This window comes from Clavelina lepadiformis, chromosome 7 (assembly GCF_947623445.1).
Source record: "Clavelina lepadiformis chromosome 7, kaClaLepa1.1, whole genome shotgun sequence".
Classification (NCBI taxonomy): Eukaryota; Metazoa; Chordata; class Ascidiacea; order Aplousobranchia; family Clavelinidae; genus Clavelina; species Clavelina lepadiformis.
The window spans coordinates 16858488-16884237 of NC_135246.1; the positions used below are offsets into that span (position 1 = coordinate 16858488).

The window sequence follows — 25750 nt, forward strand, 5'->3', positions numbered from 1 at the left end:
ATAAGGCATGATGAGATTATCTTAATTTTCAAAATGTCTCTGTTATTATGATGTACAAGCTCTGACTTGTGGTTTTGTATTGGTGAAATTTGAAATCATGTTTTCAAAGCACCAAGATTCATATGACTGCAAATGTTATCGTCTTATAACCTATCTTCAAATCAAAAATGACGCTTAATAATCTGGTGTATTCTAACATAATTCGCACGAACGTAAGAAGCTATAACTGACAAAACGTAAGATATAACAAGCAAAAATTCTATAAAAATAGCATGAGTTTTTTGTCTCAAAATTTTTACATGGTTCGGTAAAAAACAGATTAATTTTAAAATCCATAAGTATGTGTATAGTTGGTTTGCTGTTCTGTCCTATTTACCGCTTTTTAAGTAGCTAACGTTTCTGGACAAGAAACTACTTTCGCATAAAGTGTTTTCGCTTATTGCATTCATCAATTTTAAATGATGTCATTAATGATTTAACGCGTTTTGTTCCTATGCAACACCACAAGGGACACCCCAGATACCATTCAAAAGTTTGTTTTTGACGTTTAAAATGTATCAGAAGTGATTTAATGGCCGCCAATCATGATACGTCATGTTGTATGATTGCCCCATTTTCTTTGCTATTTTACCGCTTTTAATTACGTAAAAGGGATGTAATTTGTTCAACGATTTCCGTTGGAGTTGGAGTTGGATTATTCTACTCGTAAGTGCAAACCTGTAGGTATATTTAGCATATAAATTTTACCTTTAATTCATCTTGAATATATTTTTTTACAAGAGAAAAAAAGGTATAATGCTCGTCACAATAGCGCAAAGTCAGGACAGCTGACGTACTGACGGATACCGTACACTTAAAAATCCTGATTGGAAATGTAATTTACAGTAGAACGCTGCAGTTTTTCATCAATTTCGCACAATCACAACGCAACATGCCGCTTCCTGCGATAGCAGCCGTGTCCATAATTAGCATGTCTTTATTTTAGGAAAAATCGGTTGTTTTATAAATACTTTTTGAATGACCAAATGACCATTGATTTGATCATAATACCCCCTGGCAACTGTATGCATTTACGTAAATAATTGTGTGTTTTAGATTTTTTTGCTTTTGGCTTTCATTTACTTTATACAACAAAACTGTATTGTAACTGCTATTTTGAAGATAATTTTAGTTTGTAGCGGAAAGTACAAGTTTTTGATTTTTCTTTAGCCATAAAAAAATTCTTTTACGGTCAAACTTTGGTTTTTCACTTATTCTTACAACGCAAAGTTTAAACTATAAACCAGGGCTTCCCAAACTGGGGGTCGCGACCCCGCAAGGGGTCGCGTAACGAACTTCAGGGGTCGCAGAGCGTATACCAATTTTACACGAAGTACAAAATACAATCGAAACAAAATATCGTTCCAGCCTAATCAACATTGAAACCGCCTTGAGACCAGCATTAACAGATATTGAGCCACGGCTGGACTTGCTTTGTAGCAGAAAGCAGTCGCATCAATCACACTGAATAAATGTGTGTGCTTTTTTGTTTCCAGTAGCCTACATAGGCTATGTGTAAAGTAGTAAGTACCGGTAGGCTTTGAGTACTGGTTGCTTGAATTCAGTCTTTACTCTTTGCATCTCAATAAATTTCACTAATGACTAATGTATGTTTCGCACTGCTAATTTAATCAATTTAAACGTGAAGGGTCGTGGAAAACTTCAGAAGTTTGAAAGGGGTCGCGAGCAAAAAAGTTTGGGAAGCCCTGCTATAAACCAATAAACAGAAAAAAATTTTTTGTGACTGTAGCTGTTTTCGGGAATAAACAATCGGGAAAGTTTATAGTGTAAGTGTTAAATTTTATGATAATATGATATGATAATAAAATGAAGTTAAAAATTTCGTGACGACCTCAATAAGTTCAAAAGAAAGATTCCGTTTCCCAAAAAGTTTAGGATGCATTTTTATATAAAGGATCCTCTTCAAGTCAAGTCATTGCATCTACATAACATTCTTTTTATAACTGCTAATTATGATATGTCATTGTACTTATAAATATTATAAAGTATTAGAGATTGTGGTTTGTAAATGTAGTTTTGAAAGAGACAGGCTACGGTCGTCAAATAAGGCCGCACAAAAATAACCCATTTCTGAGACAGTTTGATTCACATTACAATGTTAAGTAACCTGGGCACACGACAGAAAGCAGCCGAAACACATGTTCCAAGTTTAGAACATAGAAATGCCTTGAAGTGAACAGTACACATAATGAAGCCAACAAACGACTTGGTTTGCTCGATCTAACAGACAATGCACAAATGTCCGAGTTAGTCATGTTATAGTGTGGTAATGCACCGCCATGACTAAACTATGCCTGTAATACAGTAGATAAAACATATTATTCTTTAATATTTATGTCTGTTGTCTATCTCGCGGAATCCTTGTCTTTTTTCGCAGAACCCTAGGGCTCTGGAAGTACACTTGAGAGACCATTGCTATGATGAACTGACCGATGACGTCAAGCGAAAAAAAAAAACAGAATACATTAATAATTAATGTATAGCAAGTTATTTAAAATTTAATGCTTTTACTTGACACTTGCCAAAGACGCAATCAAATACAGAGAAATAAGACGACGTGAAGTTGATTGCCAATTACCTGGTTGTTTATTAAGATAAATAAATTTGTTTCTTCATGAGGTGCTAGTTGCTTATTCTGTATTACTTACAGCCGAAAATTAAATCGGTTGCTTACCACTTAGCTAATTAGTTTCTTATTTGTATGCATGAAGTCATTTACTAATGAACGAGTCATAGAATAAATAATCTGGTAATCAACTTCACGTTGGCGAAAACTAGTTATACGTGCTATATGACACACGAGTAGCTCACCTGTAATCAGGAAAAATATGAAGGTAATTGAAATACAACCAGTAACAATATGAAATGTCCCCTTCTATAGATAAGTTTGTTCATCGTATCATAAAATTGTAAGGCTGCCACTATTTCACCAGAAAAAATCATGCGTTCAAAGCTATTTTCACAGTTCCTTCGTAACTTAAATACTGTAACATAGTAATCTAAATCTACCTTCTAAACTACATCGAACTCCAAAAAATACCTTAAATACCAAAATCGACTTTTTGCATTTTCATTTTCCTAACTTAACCGTCTATCTTTAACAACGGGCTGCGTAACCTACTTATCGTGAAATAGTAACTCTCAACATGTATACAGTTATCGTATAAAATGAACTTTTTTCCAATCTATGTAATTCTAGAGTCAATTTTGTGAAGTTGGTAAATTTTTAGATCCTAATTGCAACGTTATGGTTGGTGTATTATCATTATAGTCACATACAAAAAAGTGATGCCTTTATAAAAAAATGAATAAGATGTACGTTGCTTTAAATTAATATTACGTATTGCTTTGTTATTATAACAATATACATTACTATACAGTTCAGTTGGCAATTTCATTGGTGCGCTCGCTTTGAAAGGTTTATCGGAAAGCGACGAGTTTATCTGCGAAGGCGAATGGTTTCGCCAAGTACCGCGATAGCTTAACTATGCAACTTGACAATAACGATGTTTCATCGTCGCGAAGTTTATTGAAACTCAAGATAAGGTCGGTTATTAACTTATTAGATCTCGATCGTTCTTGAGCTGGAGTGATAACCACTAAGTAAACAACGTAAAGAACACGGTAATTTTGCAAAAAAATATTCAGCAGAGTCAGCTTCTTCAACCGTCAGAAAGGTGAACAGACAGGCTAAAGTTGTAAACCTTTACGATGTTGTATTTAGTTTGTTGTTTTCGCTTGAGCTGTGTTCCCAAGGCGCAGCTATCACACAACCCAGCATTTGAATGAAGCTCTTGTGTTTCTACGTGGCCCTGTCCAAGCAATTACGTCATGGAATAGAACAGAAGCACGTGACGCCTGAAAAGCGCGCGGTATATAAAAACGCGGACAAAGGAAAAATCTCGTCATTTGAAGATTACCAAATATATCGGACGGAACTCAAAAAGTGATTTTCTTTTTCTTTTGAGGTCTTGAAGCGTTTGACCTTAAACGACATAAGAGCAAAGAGCGTACTATGACCTTGCGGCTCATCCTTTTTATTTATCGGACGGACCACAGTTGACGGATGACGGTAAGTGATTTCTATTTAAAAATTGATAGAAAGTTTGTGATTTTACTCCAGTAACAAACGAAGCAAGCTAATGCGTTTACGTTACGATGTGTATTGTGCAAGATACCTTATATGCAGTGGACAGTGGTGTGGACGGCAATGCAGTGGATAGTGTAAGATCATGCGACGATAATTGTCTAGTTATGTTGACAAACATAATGCTCTTTATAAGTTATTGTATAGAAACGTATCCTGCTATATTACGAAACATCTGCGCTTACTGGAAATAATTACTGTTTTAAAAGGCGTAATATTATCCACCATTTATTAATGAAAAACAAAACGTTTCCTTTCGCGTTTTAGGCTCGAAACGGACCAGATAGAGGCAACAAACCCGAAAAGGGATTTGTCTTGAAAAGAAAAACATGGAGACAGCGTCGTCATGACAACCTTAAAAAGCGTAAAAAAATCAGGAAATGGACGAAGAATTGGTTGCGAAAGGCGGGGTCAATTAAAGTTGAAGCAAACGTTGCTGGGGTGACAGGGTCAAATAAGAAGATGGAGATGACCAACAAGAATGGAAAACTACCAATCGGTAAATTTGCATCTAAATTTGTCGTCAATGTACTAAATTTGTATAGTTTAGGTAAGGTATGACGTATAAGGTAAGGTAAGGTATGACGTAAGGTTTTTTATATAAAAAGTACGACACAAGTCGAGAATGGTTTATCCAAACAGAATAAAAAAAGAAGGCTATACTTGTAATACAGTATTGATTATAATTAACCAATGATAGAGTTTATATTTCGGGTATAAGCAAAAAATAACTGCTAATTGACCATGAATTTTACTTTGCGATCGTGATATTTAAAACAAACACCGCCGTGAAAACATTACGAAACAGTACCTTGTAGCACGTCGCCATGTTTGTAAAAAAGTACATAAACTTCTGCTTCTATAGCCCTAGAAAGAAGATTACCCGCTATCTTGTGAACCTTTTCTGCATCGAGTGTTGTTTTGAAACTCTTGTTTTCCAAAAAAATTCGAAAACACGTACATTTACATCCTGGTCAACAGCTGCCGTCGATTTATGAGGATTAAGACCGATTGCGACAAATTGAGCGACCGGGGTTTACCGTGTTTGTAAGTGATATGAAGAGACACTCAAAAACACTTGAATATCTGGATGGATTAGGGGAAACGTGGTGGAAGTTTGCTGTGAAAAACTACCATCTCTCAGCCCATGATCAAACCCAGGTCAATGAAACCGTCCTTTTTGCTAAGTTCTATTGTCGTTGTAACGTCTATTTTAGCGGAAAATTACCACAAATTTCAGAGGTCACAGAAGAAACGTCGAATGCGTTGTTTTACGTTGAAAGCAATGCCAGCGTATAGCGCTGTCAAAAACGAAATAGGCTACTATTTGCTTAAAAGATCATACGGTAAAATGTTTATCCAAAGCCAGTTATTCTTGGAAGATTAAACTCAACCTTTCCCATCAACTGCACAATAAACAAGCGTGCCCTGAGACGATGTTAATGATTTTAGGGAAAAGAAAAACGTTGTCATTGGATGTCTAAGTGGCAAATTCTTTCCTTATCCCAACAAGCATACGAAAAAATAAATGGACCAAAAAACTAGCAAAGTAAAACCACTCACAAAAATGCCGCTTTTGTGTTGTTTACGAGCAGCCGGGCGTGCGGCATTCCTAGATAATGACAAACGAAATCCCGTATCCGCATTGTGATGGTTCGAGCGAATCAAGCCCTTTTAGTTTGTTTTAATTACCGAGCGAATCCCGGATTCATCGTGTCCGGGTGTCGACGTATCCGTTTATGACGCAACAGTTAAATGCGCTCGAATAACAGGATATAAGTTTCGACCATTTTATCTAAAAGTATTCAAAAAAGTTTTTAAGAAAATCCATTTGGCAAAAAATACTTTCCGAGAATTTTAAATAACAACCAGTTGAACAAACGATGATATACAGTTATACACGACATAAATGAATGTTATTTTTCCGCAAAGAATTGTCTTTTGAAAATATTTCGGGTTTAAATTGCAGTCATAAATGCGTTAAACTATCCCAACAAAAGTCAACAAGACAAAAGATGACCGTAGTTGCTTAACAGATGAATATTATTGAACAATGGTAAAATATTTTCAGGGCTTCATCAGCAAGAAATAGTAAGCAGTCGAATGTGTTTTCTTCTCTCTTCTCGGTTGTAAAATATCAATAAACGACGCCAGCTGACTATTAAATATCTATATTTAGAAGCACTTGTACTGCGGTTTTGGAAGTCAAATTTAAAACCACGAGCAGCGAAACCAAACATCTTTTATACAATTCCCAAAAACACCAAAACCAAGCTGGGAAGCGGTTTAACGTTGACTGGTCAACATTAGAAAACACCCTTACCAGATAAAACCGAGTCGAATCTGTGCGAAAAAATCTTTATAGGACATCGCGCGTCTCCTTGTAAACAAAGAATTAGACTTGGCGCTTGGTTGTAAAATATTTTATTTCCTTTTCAACTCCAGATCCGATGAACTGGGAACCAAATGACGTCACAAACTGGGTGGAGACGCTCTCCAAGGAACACCATTTCTCGGTCGATCGCAGACTCTTTATGATGAACGGAAAAGGACTGTGCTTTATGTCCTTAAACGGTTTTATGTGAGTTTCAATTTATACCTAATGACATTTAAGTTTCTAACAAAGCTTGTAAATTAGAGAGCCATTAAGAAAATGTCCAATTTATTTATTACTTTAATTTCTTAAGCACAACTCAAATAAGAGCTTTTCAACGCAGATATCGATCTCCGGACGGTGGCGCCCTTCTACATGCCGATTTACACAAAAAAATTCTGGAAAGAATCTTGTACATGCGTGTAGCGACAGCCAGTGGTGTTAGAATTATCTAAATCCAGTAGCAACTTGTAATTGTGGCCAAAGAGCCATTAGCGATATTTGCTGGTTGTAAGCGTTATGGATATGAAGCTTGAGTATGGTTATAATAATGTTGGGTTTATTAACTTATGGCAACAGAAGCAACGATGTCTGGTTTACATTGAATTCTATAACTATCAAAGTGTAAACACTTATTTCATCTAACGTAAGTCGCGCTGTCTTGAAATGATGTCGTAGTGTTGTGTTGTTGCGTCATAAATGACTAATTGTTAAAACAAACCACAGCAAACAAGGGATTGGTTGCGGCAAATGGTATGAAGCTTCAATTAGTAGAAGGCCATGGTGGAAATGTGAAAGAGAACAATAAATGATTGAACGCATTACTTCAAAGCAACCTGTTTTGAACAACAGAAATGAGTATTACGTTTTATCCAAGCAATTGGAGATCAAAATATTTTCTTTAAATTTCTCTTCTACCGTCCTACGAAAAGCAATATAGAAGCAGAGGTGACTTATGCAACGTCATTTACGACTCCTAAATGGTGACCTTTGCACATTTCAAAATCCGTCATTTTCGTGTTTATGCAACGTTCTTATACTCTGACAGTAACTTAACATTTTTACCGTTGTATGCGTCCGTATGTAAAGTATATAAATCGGATTAAATTCAATCTCAAAATCCAAGCTAATAAACCATTTTGTGCTGAATTTTTTTAGTTTTCATGTCTCAAATCCTGTATCATCGAAATCATATATTTAGACTTGTTATTTGTGCCGCAATATTTTGTAGAAAGCATAAAATAAAAATGACCACGCAATATTTCATGTTGGTTAATTGAACGAACACCTTACTTTAGACAAAGCCGACAGGTGGTCAATATCGTAACCATGATGTCACACGATTTTTTGTTCACACATCATACCCGTATTTCATTTTCGATCTTTCTCGTCTGTCAATAATAGCCGGAAATCTCTGCGGACATAACGACACCATCGAATTTATGCGATAGATTATTTCGAAGAACCGCAATGCATTGTAATTACTTTTTTCCGTCGTTACGATTTTTTATTGTACGCTCAGGCCTTAACTTACAGCTCGAATCACGTCAACAATGGCTGCACAAAGACAACTAAATTAGCTAACACAGCCCACATTGTCACCCGGTTCTGAAAAACTTGAGGCATGAAAATCTATTTATACTTTATACCCAGATTCCCCAGCTCGATTATTGCATCACTTTTGCTGTTGTAGTAAAGAATGTTATATCGTTAAGCGGTTTGTTGAGCGGATATTTCACTAACAGTTTTAGCCGTATAAGGAAACTGTGAACCGTTTTCTCAAAGTAAGTCAGAACACCTCAACTTTAGCGAAGACGAAGCCTCCACCTTTTCGCAGTCTTTCATAGAATGCTAAATTTGAACTTAACTGGAGTCTTTCCAACGGGATATTCGTACCTGTGTTTAATTCCTACAATTACATTCTCAATGCTATGACGTAGGCTAATTACTAGGCTCTGAGGATCAAGCTGTTGTTAAACTATTTCTCTTAGCGGGGGAACGAAGTACAACACGAATTCTGACCCCTTTTAACCCTTTTATTTCTACTACGACAAAGCAATCGGCAATGACATTGAAAGCAAACGTAATGATGACGTTATAAACAAGCAATTGTTACGTTATATTCTGAGGACAGCGATTAGACAACTTTAGTACTAAAATCATTAACCAATCATTCACAAATCAAAAACATGTATTGTTCAACATACGATGAAAACGCTAAAGCTTGGGCAACGAAAAAAATTAACACTGCAATCATATGGAAAAGCAGCTAAAATCTTAGAGCGCCAATGCGCTTAACAGCATTTCAATAAATCATTGTTAACTGCCAACATGTCCTTTGGTTGAAATCATGTGCGATAAAACACTTTCAGCGAAAAATCACTAATTTAAACTTGAAACGAATATTTGAGCAATAGCTGAAGATAAGGAACCGGATTTTCTAACGCTTCTCATCAGCCTCACAGTGGCTTCTAACTCCCGGGCGTATACAGCTGATCAAGCGCTGTATTGGATGACGTTTTAATGCAAAATGGGCCGGTAACCTTCTTTCAATAACTCAAAAGAACGGGAAAAGTTGGCACAGATCCAAAAACTTAATGTCAACATGTTCGAAAGAGCGACAGGATTCAGCGTCTACTTTTTGCAAACATGTTTACAATTAATGTTTTCCCCAAATAAGGTAGGCAATCAAGCGTATCGATATCAGCAAAGTGAAAATCGAATGATCCAGCCATTAAATTAAATCACAGCAAACATGATATTGGAATCTAATAAACGGTTGAAATATTGCCACGATGATCAACAAAACACTAAAATGAACAATATGTACTGACGACAGGTTTTATAATCAACTATAAAGAACGATCAAAGACGAAGATGACGTCACATAAATGGTATATAAATGAAAACAGTTTTGGAATATTTAATTTATTCCCTGAACATTCCATTTACTGTACTGCTGTGTTTGAATACTCTGTTATAGAGGTTAGTAATAGATATAAAATGTGGATATTACTGTAAACTAAACTGCTTTAAAATGGCATGGTCTGTACAACATTGGTAAAATGTAACAGATGTTATTACTGTAAACGACAGGGCAATAAAAAATGGTCTGAGCACAAAAGAAAACATACTATGACATCACAATATACTGCGTCTTCGCAATAATCGTATTTCAACCGAGGGCTCGTCACAAGCGAAGTGGCAATGGTGTTAACTAAGCAAGGTACATAATCAACACAATACTGTAATCTATACTGTAGCTACAACAATCAACCTAAATCAAGAAAACACTCTAATCACAATCAAATGACGGTTACTACAGCAGGCTTGTCTGTTTTACAATTGCATCTAACAAGAATCTAGCAAAAATCTTCACTCATTGAATTCCATCTATTATTAGGTAAGTGTTGACGTCATAGACAGGTGACGTCAAGCGCCGTGTTCAAATAAAAGCAAATCGAGTTTGACGACGATTTCACCTGCGTCGACCTCGTGAAGAAGGAGACGTTTCGTGATTGGTCCTTTCGAACTTGCCGCCTCTTTGTGAACGTCCGATATTTTCACCTCGGTTCGGCCTAAAAAATCTGCAAAGGGATTGAACCGCAGTGAATATGGGCGAAGGCAAGAAACTCAAATGATTTAGCTGGTTCCTTTTCGCATGCAGTTTGTAGGTTTTATAATACAACCGTTGCCCGTTGTACTGACCGTCTGGCGAGAACATGTCTCTCTGGAACACCGACATGCATAGGACGTCCATGTTGATATTTTTCACAAAAAACTGCATCGTGCTCCCCCACTTAGGATTTAAAGTATCCTGAAAGGTGGAATATATTTTCTGAGATGTATGAACGTCATGATTGATACTGTCACGGTAACCCAACATGCAATAAACTTGCCCCGTAAAAGCGACTGTTACGCGAAAACTTGTGAATAGGAAAAAAATGAAATATCACCTGGACTGTTTTCGTTGTGTGGCTCTGTTCACCCATTGTGACTTCACAGTACGGGTCGTGACGACCATTAGAAGTTTTGACCAAGTTGCATCCTTCCACTATTGTTACCATCAGACGACCGATGCCGGCACTTCGCTGTGTACGAGCTAGAAATAGCGCAACATTTTTTTAAATCTGTCCATTATGCCAGGAGTGGGAAAAAGCAATGAACTAAGCCATAGACTCCTTCCAAACGCTTTGAGAATGGTTATTTTTAAAGTATGTTCAAAACTTTTAGCTTTTAAGTTGTTGGTTTCTGCAATGTGATTATTTCCTCCAACACATTTAGGTGTTGGTCGGAATCGTTGTTTTGGAAACAATTTAATTCAAAACGCTATGAACGAATGTGGACAAAAATTTCAGGATCGGCGACATTACCAAAAACCTGAATAAATTTTGGGTTTTATTGTCCACCCTGAGACCACGATTGGGGTAAAAACTCGACACAAGACTTCGCTACTAAACCTGTCCTATCTGTGAAAAAAGAAAAACAACGCATGTGGCAGGCGAGAGACACACAGGTCAGAGCCGATGTAGCTGAGACGGTCACGTAATCGTGTCAAGTTCCACCGAAGCGCCCATTAAGCATAGGCGTGGAGGAACATGTTCTTAATCCTACCTTGGTACGCCTTTTCGCGTTTCTTTTTTTCAGTGTCAATGTAGAGTTCGGTCGCTTCTTTTATCTTGTTCATCCACGCCGTGCGTTCGTTGATATTTTCCGCGCGTAACGTGTAAGCTTGCTCGATGTGAGATAACGTGAACGCCGCCTCTTCTGTCGGTTCGGTCGGAAGTTTTACCAGGACTTCGTTAAGAAATATCGGCTGTAAGAGAAGACAGAGTTTCAACACTTAACACTGGAACTAGGGTGAAATATTTACATAAACACCCTCGTATTTGGAAACTGTGTTGTTAACCCCTGGCTGATGAACACTGTGTTCAAAATGTCAGACAAAATCGATAAATTTTCAAGCAAAAATGGACGCGAAAAAAACGGTACAATGTTAACAAACCGATCATTTTTCTGCGCAGGTATTAAACCGGATCTCAATATGTCATAAAAATCAAAGTACGTCTTAATTCTTATTCAATCAATATTACAGACTCACCGTTTTGTACATCCGAAACTGTGGGTTGGACCTTGAGCTGAATAGCTTGTCGTTGGCCGGAGTTGTGAGTGGTTTTGTCGGCGTCGTTAGCAGCAGGAAGTCGTTAAACAAAAATCCGACTAACTCCTTATTCGACTTTAGTTTGTACAGGTTGCCACAATGAAGAAACTTGCGATGATCCAAGCAATTGGTTTTCGAATTGAACACAAGTTTCTAAACACATAAAAATACAGACTAATAAATGTTAAAACAAATGAAAGTTGAACAATTAACTAAGCGCTTTGCTTGAAAGTTAAATATCAATCACAATACATCACTAAATAGAAATCATTATGGAATAAACGTCATAAGCTCCTAACTTTCAAAAATAATTTCGACGTTGTACTAAAACGTCTGACAAAAGTATTAGAATCAGGGTGTATCGGCATTCCTGGTAGAAAGAAACCATAAAATCTCTTGCGTACGCAATCTCAAATACAGAGAATAAAGCCAAACAACATCAGCAAGAATAACAACGGTATAAATTACCAAGTCACAAAAATGTAACATAAAGCGAAGATATACGAACAGCCAACAAGCAGATTGAGCGAGGCGAGAGTGAAAAAGCGAGCTTACATCGTGGAGTCCATCCAACTGGACATGGGTTTGCAACCACTCAAGTCGATCAGAATTCTCCTTCTCCCTCACACCTTCGTTCACTTGCACACAGAGTTCCTCGGCTTTTTCCAGTGCGCATGTAAGATTTCTATGGTCCGGATGATCTTGTGGGGTATTTTCGATTATCTGTATAAGGTATCATAACAATAGGTTGGCCCGAGAAGGATAAGTTCGCAAACGCGTGTAAACTTTCGATTCTGATAATAATGTTGGCGGCGTAAACTACCTGGTTAATAAGCAATTAAATGAATACCTTTTTTATTAGCAGTGGGTATTTAGTGACCCTCTGCATCGGTTTTACGAGGTAACTGCTCACCGGCAAGCCCTTCCATAAATCGCCACTTTCACATTTCTGTAATAATGGTGAAATGTGTTAAAATACAAAATCGTACATTGTAACTACGTTCCATTAAACATCACACCGCAATGAATGATAGCAGTCTCAAAGCTAAAACGTATAGTGGCAAAATAACAGGTTCCCTATAACTGAAAAATTTCTGGAAAAGAAATTTCGTGCAAATCACCTTCACTAGAGCTTTGAAATCGGGATTGTTGTCTAATTTCTCCTGCAGAAGAGCGGAGGAGTTTAGCTGGCAGCTGCAGAATCTTATGTAAGGATGAAGATGAGGAATCTGTTCACAGAGGATGTCACCGATCATGATCGCGGAGATGTTGTCTCCGCTCAACTTGCATCGAACTCGGAAGGCTCTGGTAGTAAGAAAATATTATAACTAACGTGACCAGATATGCTAAATAACTCCAACTAATTATTATTAAAATAAACCCTTATCAAAAATTGTTAACTAATATTGTTATCGAATTTTAAACTTTAAACTAACAAAATGACTCACTTTACGAGTTTGGCACTTGACATAATCAATTCATTTAAATTAACGAATAACATATTGCAATCTTGGTCAGTTAGCAACTTGCTTGTACGCAGCGGTTGCTGAAAGGCTTCATCCGCTAAAGTCAAGTCCTGTAAAGCAACGTAGCAAAGCTTAGTGAGCCTAGCTTCATGGGAAATTAAAAACAAATACCAATATAATAACAAAGATGGTTGGTGTCGTTATAAAATGTGACGGGAATAAAATTGTTGAATTTCCTTAGGTTTGCAGCAAAGACATTGAAATTCGGAGTGGGCATAAATGACTTCCTAACACAAGTGCGGAATGTTAAGGAGTAGGACTACGGTAACACCATACAGCGGGGAACTGTTCGCTTGACGCGTAGAGTTGCCACGTGTCTAAATAACGACACTCCTTCTCAAGGATTTCATTGCTACTATTAGGCCTTTACAGCGCCAGGAGAAGGGGATGACAAAATATCGTATTTCCCAAAACTTTTGTTCACAATTTCGCGCACATTTTATGGCGAAAATTAAACAATACAATACACTTAACAGTAGTTTGAAGACTAGGAAATTATCTATTTCGTTTCACAAAGAAACTTAATGAAACTGAAATAAAGCATCGCATTTCAACTGGAAGCATCTTGGGCTTAAATAAAAACACTATTGTGTTTTCGACTTCATATAACACTGTTGTGAAAGCGGAAACCTTTTTAGTTAAACTTACTTTTAAATATGATTCTTCGGACGATATGAGCTCCATAACACGTTTCTGATATTCATCTCCTTGTGACAAGTTGGAAGGAGAATCAACTGTAACGAGAAATGTTGAACTTAACAAACAAGTTTATAAAAAGAATCAGAAATGAGGGGAAATTCTGGTTTGAGACAACGTTTGATCACTTCATTTGGTGATGATAAATCAATTTAATTAACTTTTTTAGTATTTATTACCGGTATCGATATGATATAAGGGCAAAACTTATGAGAAAATTACATTTAAAAAGACAAAAGTGTTCTCACCGATTTGTCTGTAAATTGCATTATCGTACTCAAATTTATTAGGAAATTCTACAAGTCCCAAATAAGACACAATACTAGATCGTCGGACTTTTTGTTTAAAGCTGTATTTTTTCATAGCGAACAGGTTGACGGAAGCAAACAAGATGTTTTATTGCAAAATCAATGACATTTTTACTGGTGAGGCAACAGGAAAAGCAATTACTTTGATAAGGTGTAAGTATCCAACACACCAGACAATGATGTTATATGTACAGGCAGTTATAGGACAAAGTATTACAATACTCATACACTACATTGCAATAATAACATCACCATTACAAAAGGATGAAAAAATAATACATTTGTGGCAAAATGGCATAAATATCACGTTGTAAAAAGTAATACAATGAGTGGCGTTTACACGGTGCGCTGGTGCTTTGTTTTTCATATATCAAATGTATTTTTAGGAATGTCAATTTGATGTTAATTACAAATGCCGTTTGTTGTTTAGTGATTTACTGTACAGTGCTTTCCAAACTTGATGATGGGCTATTTTGATTAACCCAGTGCCAACAAAAAAAGCTTTTTTTTCCCGCGAGCTGCTACCAAAAAGTTGCTCCCAAAAACTAGTTTAATTTGTTCAGATCAAACACGGCAACGTAAAGGCTATACTACAGCAATCCTTGGGCTAAATTTTAATGAGCCATATTGATTATATTTCACTAAATTTGAATAAGCTGTGAATTGTTTGATGTCTTGTGCTAATTTTACTACAAAAACCGTCATTTACTTCACTCTTGCCTTAGACGCTTCGGGAATGTGGATCAAAAATTGGGAACCGCTGATTGAATAGGCCTAAATGACATGTGCCGTGGACCGCAGCAAATTCACTGCTGCAATATTCACTTCGTGAAATAGAAAAAAAATTGCCATCTGTACTATGAGTCGTGGCGACGTCTAAAACAATGATAAAACACCATGCATTGGAGTTACTATGTAACATTGAAATATGGGATATTGCTCATGAAATGACAAGTGTCATAGACTTTTTGTACTTTGTTCGAAAAAAAGCTACGAAAGCAGCACGTGTAATAAAACAATACTTGGAAAAAATTATGAAATGTGTGCTAACAGAAAAAATTAAGCCTCGTTGCTTTTGCACAAAATTTCAATTGGGCTCTTAATGCACAAAATGTCTGCCACTGTATTGGCAAGATTTATTTGCTGATGTACTGATCAATTCTTAGTCACCGGCGCAAAGGCTCTCTTACCACCCACTTCTGCTAGCACACATTACCAATCAGCGCAGCAACACATGCAAGTATAAGAAACACCTTCAAACGCTTAAGTCGGCCAAAAATCACAATAATCTCTGCAATACCTCTTCCTGGTATACACTACCTGGTACGTGGTGTCCAGCTGTGTAAGTTAACTTTAAGTACAATTGGCCAGCGTTACGAAGGGACTGTTTCTTATACAAATATTCAATCAATAAGAAAAATTCCCTGTCCATCTGTCCGTCTTATACAGACACTGATGCTTGAAACAAATGAGCGAATATAGTGAAAATCAATCTATCTCCAAGATAAGAAAAAAACCACAGGTGGGTAAGTAAATGCTAACAAAACGTTTATGCGCACATGCAAAGGGTTTGTAAAACGTTTTTTCTAAAGTAAATCATTTGCCAATATTGATCGCTTTTATGTTGGCACATTTCCACTCTAGCTAATTTAACCAGCATAGCATATAACCGAATTCTTTTACCATAAACCAGTTGGTAGTTCTTAAGATGGTTCATTTGGTGTCTACCCATTGCATGTGGGATACAAGCAAGTGTTATAGAACTGATATTACTCGCAACTTGATCAAGTTTGAAGGTTTTGAGACAGATACGCTAATTATTTTTTATGCTGTACATTAAAAAAAAACACAACTGCACGACTTATAATGGCGCAATACAAACATCTTACACAATACAAAGTCACAACAGCAGAAGTGGGTGGAACAATGCCATAGTATGACAGCGCGGAGCATTGTTTACTAATAAGAGTATTCCATTGTGACATATGTGAAGTCACAATAACCTTTGCAAACCCATCCATTGTGACGTCAGCAATGACAATTCTCTTTGTCAAGATGTTTTCGATTGACAGAGTTTATTAAATCCTGTCAGTCAAAATTAAAATGCTGAATTAAAAAGTATTAAGTATGATCAAGTAAGCAATTAAAACCTGCAGATAACAGATGCATAGAAGGTGATACTGAAAACTCGTGGTCCTGGTTTTATGAAACGAATCGAGGTTTGTTAATTCATGAAACTGGAGCAAAACTTAGAAAACTGTTTTGAAACTTTCGACTCAGTAAACCAACTAAGTTTGTGGCTTGTTGTACTTAGCACACAGGCATGAAATCAAAATAATGACGTTGTGTGATTGAAGCGACTCAATTACTTTTTCAATCGCATGAGTTTGATAAAATTAATGACTGAAGGACATGACCATAAAACAGATCGATGATTGGGTCAGGATGATTTCTATGGTGCCATAGGTGACAATTAAGATCAAGACAATCCAGATTAACTTGCAAATTTAGCATCACATCTTTGACATTGATCACTTATTACAGCTAGTCACACGACAACTTACATCGGTTGGCAGGCATCTCCTGAACGTAGTTCGACGGGAAGAGACCAGATGCAGGGCCCACTGAGCCCTTCCACCAATCAGGGTCGGACTTATCTTGGACTGCGATGATTGAGCCCCTGGGGAATGTCAGCTCGTCCGGGTTCTGGGCGTTATAGTCGTACAGGGCCATCACCTTCATCGCAGGTTGCTTCGTCTGTGGGGGTACCTTTTAAAACCAAAGTTTCTTGTCGAATCCATAAAACTATATGAAGTTATTTTAAAGGTGGAATTATATCATAACGAAAAATGGACGTTGGATGCCTCGTAGGCATTAGTGCGAGGCAAAAACAATAAACTTGTCGCATATAGATCCAACGTTTTTTTCGATAACCGAGTAAAATTACACACACAAGGGAGAATGTTAAGGAAAACGCGGTAAGTCTTAAAGAGCAGCACTGGAAGTACAACGTACCTTCGTCTTATCAACCGGTGTTGACTTCCCGCTTGCTCCACTCCCCGCTGTCATCAACTTGACGTAATTTGCGGGGAACCAACCGACCTGTTTTTTCTTACCACGGGCCTAATGAAAGAGTGACGACATTTAATTTGACTCGCTAGACTAAGAGTGAACCAAAAGAATAGAAAGTGCTGACTCAAATCGGGGGAGAGTTAAACGCCGGTTTCAATTGTTGACATACATGAGCGTATTACGCATGAATGCCTCATATTGCGATGACGTTTGGACTTGCAAATAAATACATAACAAACTATGCAGTTTTGATACAATGCCAATGTAACTTTGAAGAAAATTTCTAATGTCCTACCTGGAGTTCCGCCTCCCACCAACCAGAATCATTCTTCTTTCGAATCGAAACGACCTGACCAACCTGCAGAGAGAGTTGTTCGGCCCCAGTCGCTTGATAAGCGGCTATCACCGTCGCCACCTCTGGTTTCGATAAGGTGGTGGATTTTGCGGCTGGACCAACCGCAGCCTACACGCATAAATAACCACTTATTTTGTCAAACCAATCAAGGAAGTAGGTAAGCTCTAGAGAATTTCCTTCAACGTCAAAAGCATTAAATACATATGGCACGACCGAGCGTTGCACAACATTACACAGCCAAGTCGTAACGTTTTCGCTCTTAGCACAATCTTGGTGAGCTAGTCCACAAGAGAGGTCACTACTTGATGAATCATTAACCAGCACATAAATGTCGCCTGGCTTTGTGGAAGTCTCGGTAATTTAATGTGACAAACTTTACGGTACAAGTCTGTTGTTTCTACGTCATGAGAACATGTTTGTGGATTCGCGGTTGGTTCTGAACATACGCGAATATTTTCCACGCACTTCGTGGGTTGGAAAGTGGAATGATGCGGTGATTACACAAAAAAGACAAAGAGTTAAGTGCGCACAAACTTGTGCGATTAAACAAGAGGTGATAGATTACACGGATAAACACATCGCTTATCATTATACATCTTACAGACAAGGTCGGAATTATTTTAAGTCAATAAGGTTGTGAAAATAAACGCAGTGCGGGGCGTGAAGTGAAAATGCGGGTTACAATGAATCTCAGTTTCATTTCCCGTTTTTGGCCATCCCCATGAAGGAACGCATTTCAAAAGATAGGGAACGAAAACCTACGGTACACGACCGCACAAAGAAACGCCTGGATAATAAAAAAAAGTTTTCCATTGCTTTGGGTTTAGCTTGCGTTCTGCGTATGAGTCGTTTAATCTGAACACTTTGCCTGACCTAGTTTAAATATTTTTTTGTTGTTAAAACTTGCAAGCGCTAGTCGCTAAAACGCCGTCAAGTATCATAAAAATTACTATCGATATTACTGCTATGGCGATATAGATATAAATATTGCTGATGGTGACTGCGTGATCAGGCCCTGTTGATGTTAACCTTTGACGCAATGACTTACTTTCTGTTCAGTGACGTAATTTGCTGGAAAGATGCCGCTGTTTCCGTTTAGAGTTCCGGTCCACCATTCACCATCGCAATTTGTAACCGCAATGACGTCGCCAGCATTAAACGTCAGGTCGCCAGCTTCAGTGCCGTTGAAAGCGTAAGCAGCCACGTATTCTGCGACACAAATGGAAAATACAATGTCATTTCTCGGTCGCGTGGGTGTCATCTTCAATGCCGTTTGCTTATTCAGTCACTGAAGACTTCGAACGTAAAGTCGTTATTAAGAATCCGCTTGCAGACCTTACTCAATATCGCATTGTGTAGTATTTATTACATCGCACAAAGCGTTTCAAAACGACGAACCCAATACACAATGACGCTGCACTCAAACGGGTTCATCGTTTCGAAACATTTAATATTATATAAGCGTCTTATATAATATAAAAAAACGGTTTTCAAAAGTTACTGTTGGTGGTCGCAGCTGAAGCAGTTGGGGGAACGGGGGCCTTTCGCTTTAATATCGGGGACGACTTGGGTGAAGCTGGCTTAGTCGGGTTCACTGGTGTCGTCGAACTTGTTTCTTTTACGTAAGACTTTGGAAACCAGCCGGACTGTAAAGTAAGTGCTGACGTTATAGCTTCACTTTCACGCAACTTACCGGTATATGATACTCGTTGTGGGTTATGTTGTCGCAAAGTTTATAATTCGATTACGTAAGGTTTTGCCGGTTGAAGCAAATATTTTTACATTATATTGCACAGTAATTAGTACAAACGTTAGCAATCCTTTTAATTTGGCTTATTCAAGAAAGAATACAATGCCAGCGATAGTCAACAATGGGCTGGATAAAAATTTAGTGGTCGACACAGCAACAAAAATCCCACCTTCCCTTTGCAGTGGCCGAACCACCACATCTCCTGCTTCTCTGACACAGCGATGATGTCATCTTTGTCGAAAGTCAGGTGATTGTCTTTCTTGGCGATCCATGGGTACACGGCTCTGTAGCGCTGTCCTATTTCTGGTGGCTGCAATGCAATGAATTCAACAGGTAAGTTAGAACAATGTTACAGTAAACTGCATTCAATTATAAAAAGTATTTATAGAATCTGGAGAAGGTTGATATTCAGCTCGCAAACCATTTCTATAAACTGACTTTTATTGTTGAACCCGTTATGTTCGACGTCTTCGGGGCAGCTGAAAACGCAGATGATTGACTGTATTGTATTGCTGATGATGAGTTTGGAGTTGGCGTCCTGTAAAAAAACAACAAATATTATGATGGGTTTCCAACAGGCAGGTTAAAGCATGCAATCTAATTTCAACAAGCTTTATGCCGACTCAAGCAACCAAGAATCATAAAAATGCTCCCATCTGGCAGCGAACCACCTTGTAAATGATCAACTAAACTAAACAAATGGCCTGGGCTAAACCCATAAAAAGGTTTTCAAAATCTTACAATGTAAGGTACAGTTTTTCACACAAGTTCTCACTATAATAACTTTTGTTTGCAAAACTTAAAGAAATGCAGATATTTGGTCGGTTTAAACAAGACAGAAACAAAAGACTAACCTGCTTACTCCAAAACAATCGCATGAAGTGCAAACAGAAAAAAGTTCAAAAAATGTCAGCAATAAATTACCTCCCAGTATAGGATAAAGATAAACACACTTTTATGGGGGGAATCCCCTTGACAAAGTTCACAAGATCAAAGGAAAAGGTCGGTTTAGGTTGCCAGATTTCTAAACTGCAGCATTCATTGTCAGCAATCGCCACACGCTGGAAAGTTTAGTGACAAGTCCAACTGTGCCATCAAAAGTAATCTGAAGAATGAACTTGAAAGCACAAACAGAAGTCGTCGATCATAAGATAATCACAAAGTTGGAAGACTCATGCAAGAAAAGAAGACAAGTTTTCAACGCTGTATTTCAAAGCCTGATACTGGCAATAGTTTTTTTACTATTTCTGTTCAGCGCTAGTGCTTTCGATAATGGTAAGTAAGCAGGTTTTGTGAAAACTAATAGGCTACTTCAGGATTTTATAACATCTTGTAGTGTACTTTGAAATAATTTAGTAAGTGTAACATGCTCCTTTTCAATGCTCGTAATGAAAATGATAAAGATAAAAAATTTTTGTTACAGTTCATGGCACGCGGCAGAACAAAGCGCACTTGGAATTTTGATAGTTGTGGCACAGATTGTTATTCTGTCGAAAAAATGTCATATAGCAATCTTTGTTTTCCTGCGAGTAAGCTTCCTAAAAGACTATTGTCATTTAAACCAATTATAAGTAATAACTGATTATAACAACTATTACATATAAGATTATTGGTAAAGAAAATTACAAAACAGCATAAAAGTCAGATTTATTGCTAATACGTTAAAGGTAACGTTTTCTACAACATTGCAGCTACTCCAAACTGCGTCTGTATATGGAGTCAAAAATTTAATCCAAATACATGAGGATATCGACAAGACGCTTTCAACACAAGTATCTAAAATTTACACAGCTTTTACTTCCACAGTTTGTTTATGACCATTTATTTTACTGGTACACTTATATTAAAATTCAGGTTGGCTTCACTTTGCTTTGCGGTCTTATCTTAGCAGACTATTCGCTGAATCAACCGAGTAAAACCAAAGCTCAGAGAAAGACATGCGTTTTACTGCTCGCATCTATGCTGGCAATTGCTCTGGTGAAACTTCTTAAAACTTACCGTGACTTGAGAGTCATCAGTTTGTGTATATTTAAAGTGAACTCAAACAATGGTGTCCTAATAATTTACAGATTTTCGATGTAGTATTCTGTCCGATTCCATGGTCAGCAAATAGCAAAATGATGGCTTTGGTGAGTGTACCGGTGACTGTCGCTGTTCTAGCTCTGGCAGTGGTAGCTGTCACGCTTTACAGTAAGCGTTATACTGATATGTAGGCCATGAAAAATACCTAATTTTGTTACATGTTCTTTCTAAATAATTATGAAGTTATGATTTATGGAATTTAGTTTCACCGTAATGGAATTCAACAGATCAAGGCCTTACAATAGCGATTGTTGATTTTTTCGTTCCTTGGTTTAGGCAATGAAAAGAGTGGAGGACACGAGCTGAAGCTTTCTGCACTCAGCCTCATTACTCTCATAAATCTGTTACTTAGCAAGAATTTCGGGGACGATGTGGAAACGCAAATCATACTTTTTGTAGGCGGTTTTGTAATATACATCTTTACTTTGATTGCATGCATGCTTTCTGCTCCAAACTTTTTTGAAGCTCCAATCAATGATGTATAAACATTAACAGTTGAGTCAATAGAAACCATGAGGAACTGGTTGCTGGTTATTATTTCAAAACTAATTGTTTCACGTGTGTTCTGAAAACTGGAATGGAATATAGTATAACCATACATTGCTTATGGTATTGTGCTATTGCTGTTTCCTTAGTAATGTCAGCAAGTGTTTGCTATTGTTTTCATTTTAAGATGCAAGATAAAAGTTAACTGTATTACAATTAAAGAAAATGTTGTCTCCCAAGACAAGCATCTAAAAAAAGGGGTTTAAGCAGACACTGTATATGGTCGCCGTAGCTGTATTGCTCAATTATAACTCCATTATTGACATGATCCACTTACGGTAGTTTCATACGAATGACAGAAAACAACGTCTACAATTATTGGACCTCAAAAATATCATTATTCGCTGAAAACTTTAACCAACTTGGCATTGTGAAAAAATTGTGTTGTTTGATATGCAAAAAAGTTATTACAAAGTTAAGCTTATTTCAAAAAATGACTGATATATACATGTTGGTAAGATTGATTTATAGGAGTCTTTGCTCACTAAATTTCATTTTGCCTGTTTGGAGTTTACTGTCATATAATAAAATATTCTGTCAGTAAACAACAACGGAGCCATAAAACATTCCAACAGTGGGCATATACAGCGTATCGGTATGTGCAAATAACTTTCCATATAGGAGACCAGGTAACGCAAACAATAAAACATGGCTGATCAATCACATGAGAAAAACAAAGGGCCTAAAGCTCTAATTGCTTTTGAAGCCAACAACTTTTGTCTACATAAAGTAACATGTTGACAGTATACTGAACACACCCCTAAGGCAGGTTGTTTCCTGTGACAGTAAAAAGGGGAAGGACCAAGTAGCGCTCCACAACTGCTAAAACCACCATGAGCAACTGTCATACAAGCTTAAATGGAACTTTACTGTAGAAAAAAAGGAAGTGAAAAAGGGGTGGTTAAATCTAGGGCAAGTCTAGATTGGAATTGGAGGGACATGATTTGAATGATACCTTTGTCTTAGCTACAGCTACAAGCGGCAAAATAAAGTTGTAGACGATCCTGTTTCATGATGCAACGAAAAGTGGTTTTCCCAGTAGTTATTTTACAAGGCCAGTGGTTCACTGTATTTTGCACAGTAAGACATAACAACATGAATATGATTGAGAATTGCCAAATGTTGTGCAAAATCCTTTTGCTAAACACAGGTTGAAAATAGAATGAAATATGAACTGCTTCATCCCACCAGCAACAAAAAGTTGACCTGAGTGAACAATATACAAGTATGTGAGCTAACTATGGTGTAAGAAAGGGAAGAAGTACGCCGGGGATTCCCCAAACAAAACCAAACAGACAACACAGATGATATATAAATACTCAAACACCATAGCAGTTTGTTTTATACCCAGGTGAATACATCGTGTGATCGGTTAATCAGTTGCACTCACAGAGACTTTTAAAAAGATAGTTTTAGAATGAATTTGAAAGCAAAAACTAAAGTTGTTGACAACAAAGTGTATGCTGAATTGGAAGAAGAAACCAGCATTAGCAGAAATAGACAGACTTGGTTTAATGTCATATTTCAAGGAATAATATTTTTGGGAACCATTGCAACACTTCTCTACAGTGGAACTATTAAAGATACTGACAGGTAAATGAAAGGCAATACCTGCTTCCAGCTTTTTATGTGACAGCAGAAAAATTGTCATTAAGTATCAAAGCACAAAAGAGCAGCACAAATGTGCATTAAGATTTAAAGCAATGAGACAATAAAGCACTTAGAAGTCATTAATGCTTTGAGTAAATATTTTTCAGCCCATGGTGCAATGCAGGACCCATTTCTCTTACTATTATAGTAATTGTTGGCCAGTTGATCATTTTAAAATATTCAAGTCACACGGCATTGTTTGTTTTCCTGAGGGTAAGTTTATCTAAAGCTTTTGCATCAATCTAGCTTTATACAATGTACATGGAGTTAAGTGAAGCAAATATTAAAGACATTAAATATTCATATATTGCCATTAAAAAAAATGTTAAAATTTTACAGTTGATTCAATTAGTCTTTATTTATGGAGTGAAAGCGCTCACCCTAAATCAAGCAGATTGCAGCAAAACCTTGCCAGCCCAGGTGACTATTATTACAAACCAAAAAGTTATTTTATCATAATAATGCTACCAATAACTACTTTAGTTCTTCTACAGTGTGTATTAATCATGTTATAGATCACCTTCTCAATAGTAAGCGGTGTGATTATGGCGGACTTTGCAATAAACCGACCTGGTAAAACAAAGAAAGGGCAGCTATATTGCAACCTCCTGCTAGCTTTCTCGCTGGTGTTTGTGCTCGTAAGTGCCATAACGAACATAACAGTTGTCGTTACCAATAGTAGCCAATTTGGGCAAGTATTAAATGCTAAACTAACGTCAAATTTTACAATGTCATGCAAACCATTAGCGGCAACATAGAAAATTTTATTTGTAGATTTTGGATGCAGTGTTCGTGCAGGACCAATGGTCAGGCTACAACCATACGATCGCTTTGATTGAACTTCCAGTGGCCAGTCTTATTCTGATCGTATTGATTCTTATCATCATATGCTGCGGTAAGTGAAAATGTGACAACCACATTAGCAAGCTGAGTTAAACAAATTGACTTGTAAATTCCTACGGATTTTAATCGAACAAAAAAAATATAGATATGAACTCACTGCCTAATTTAATCAACCTTGTACTTGAACTTTAACAGGAAAGAAGAAACGAGGATTCGAAATAGAGTTTTCCCTTCTTGGCCTTATAACACTCACTAACCTGTTGGTGCCGATTAATTATTTGCCAATACAACCTGGAGGCTCAGATTGGAATAACTTTAACCGGTGTCATTCTGTACATTTTTACAATTGCTCAAATCATGATATCGGCACCGAGTCAAATTAATACAACAGCCATTACGGCTGATGCCAGCACAATTTAAACTCACGTTGTCATGTAAAAGCGTACTGCCCAAAATTTAGACTTTTTTACACCTTAAAAATCAAAGACTTTCTTCTGTACCGCAAACTTTGGATAATAAATAACTTCTTATTTCATTACGCACAATAAATCTGCTACTAAAATTGGTATATTGTCTCTTAACAAGATTTCTCTGCTTGAAACACTTTGCAAAAGAAAAAATTTCAATATAATGCTACAAGTTCAGCTGCATGTCTTCTGTGCGTAAAATAACTGTGATTACAATGACTGTTGATTAGTGGTTGTACTTTTTATCATTTTTTATGACAGTCTGTGTACCTTCCAAGTTACGCATCTTATATATACATTTGATACAAGATTGTTCTTATATAACACTTTCCTTGTTAAAGTTATTTTTTCCTGCTTGATGTGTAATTGACTAAGTTGCTTCAATAAAACTAGCATTTATATGATATTGAAGCAATATCAACATCACATGGCAAAAGGTACACAGCTTACATCAGCTTCATACATCCTTTTTTTTCTTCATTCTTTCTCTTATTTGCCGCATCCTCGTGTTCACAAAAATAATCTAACTGGTTACTGCTTGTACTTTCATTTATGAGATTGTTTAGCATTTTGGGTAATAAAACTGCATTACCAAATCGACTGTCAGAAGTGAAATACTGCGGTAACAAATGGTTTTATAGTTGGACTAGGACCATTAATCATTTTTAATGGCACCAGCAGTTGCATTGTGACTGGTGCTGTCCGGTTGTAAC

The 25750-nt window shown here is 37.1% G+C and overlaps 4 protein-coding genes across 4 annotated transcripts in view; 3 read left to right on the forward strand and 1 right to left on the reverse strand.

The window, feature by feature from the left end:
- Positions 1-3948: 3948 nt before the first annotated feature.
- LOC143466092 (uncharacterized) lies at positions 3949-7842 on the forward strand. Its single transcript, XM_076964700.1, has 4 exons — positions 3949-4132; positions 4475-4706; positions 6653-6788; positions 6925-7842. The coding sequence occupies exons 1-4, from the start codon at positions 4127-4129 to the stop codon at positions 7034-7036; spliced, it is 486 nt and encodes a 161-aa protein (XP_076820815.1). The 5' UTR covers positions 3949-4126; the 3' UTR covers positions 7037-7842.
- Positions 7843-8602: 760 nt separating this feature from the next.
- Positions 8603-25750, reverse strand: part of LOC143466135 (intersectin-1-like) — a 29998-nt gene continuing 12850 nt past the window's right edge. Inside the window, exons 23-39 of the mRNA XM_076964753.1 lie at positions 19888-19987; positions 19619-19759; positions 19201-19345; positions 18748-18908; positions 17640-17807; positions 17288-17395; positions 16837-17041; positions 13917-14002; positions 13191-13318; positions 12864-13047; positions 12593-12691; positions 12298-12465; positions 11683-11895; positions 11196-11397; positions 10538-10683; positions 10290-10398; positions 8603-10168 (exon numbers count right to left, since the gene is read on the reverse strand). Coding sequence (XP_076820868.1) covers positions 10014-10168; positions 10290-10398; positions 10538-10683; positions 11196-11397; positions 11683-11895; positions 12298-12465; positions 12593-12691; positions 12864-13047; positions 13191-13318; positions 13917-14002; positions 16837-17041; positions 17288-17395; positions 17640-17807; positions 18748-18908; positions 19201-19345; positions 19619-19759; positions 19888-19987 — 2518 coding nt within the window. The 3' untranslated portion in view covers positions 8603-10013. The remainder of the gene's footprint in view (positions 10169-10289; positions 10399-10537; positions 10684-11195; positions 11398-11682; positions 11896-12297; positions 12466-12592; positions 12692-12863; positions 13048-13190; positions 13319-13916; positions 14003-16836; positions 17042-17287; positions 17396-17639; positions 17808-18747; positions 18909-19200; positions 19346-19618; positions 19760-19887; positions 19988-25750) is intronic.
- LOC143466136 (uncharacterized) lies at positions 19640-22383 on the forward strand. Its single transcript, XM_076964754.1, has 7 exons — positions 19640-19782; positions 20498-20728; positions 20873-20978; positions 21141-21221; positions 21304-21426; positions 21519-21639; positions 21808-22383. The coding sequence occupies exons 2-7, from the start codon at positions 20562-20564 to the stop codon at positions 22014-22016; spliced, it is 807 nt and encodes a 268-aa protein (XP_076820869.1). The 5' UTR covers positions 19640-19782; positions 20498-20561; the 3' UTR covers positions 22017-22383.
- On the forward strand, positions 23401-25637 carry LOC143466137 (uncharacterized). The gene is made up of 6 exons (XM_076964756.1): positions 23401-23670; positions 23835-23940; positions 24067-24147; positions 24243-24365; positions 24502-24622; positions 24766-25637. Exons 1-6 carry the CDS (start codon positions 23495-23497, stop codon positions 24951-24953), a joined length of 795 nt encoding a protein of 264 aa, XP_076820871.1. The 5' UTR covers positions 23401-23494; the 3' UTR covers positions 24954-25637.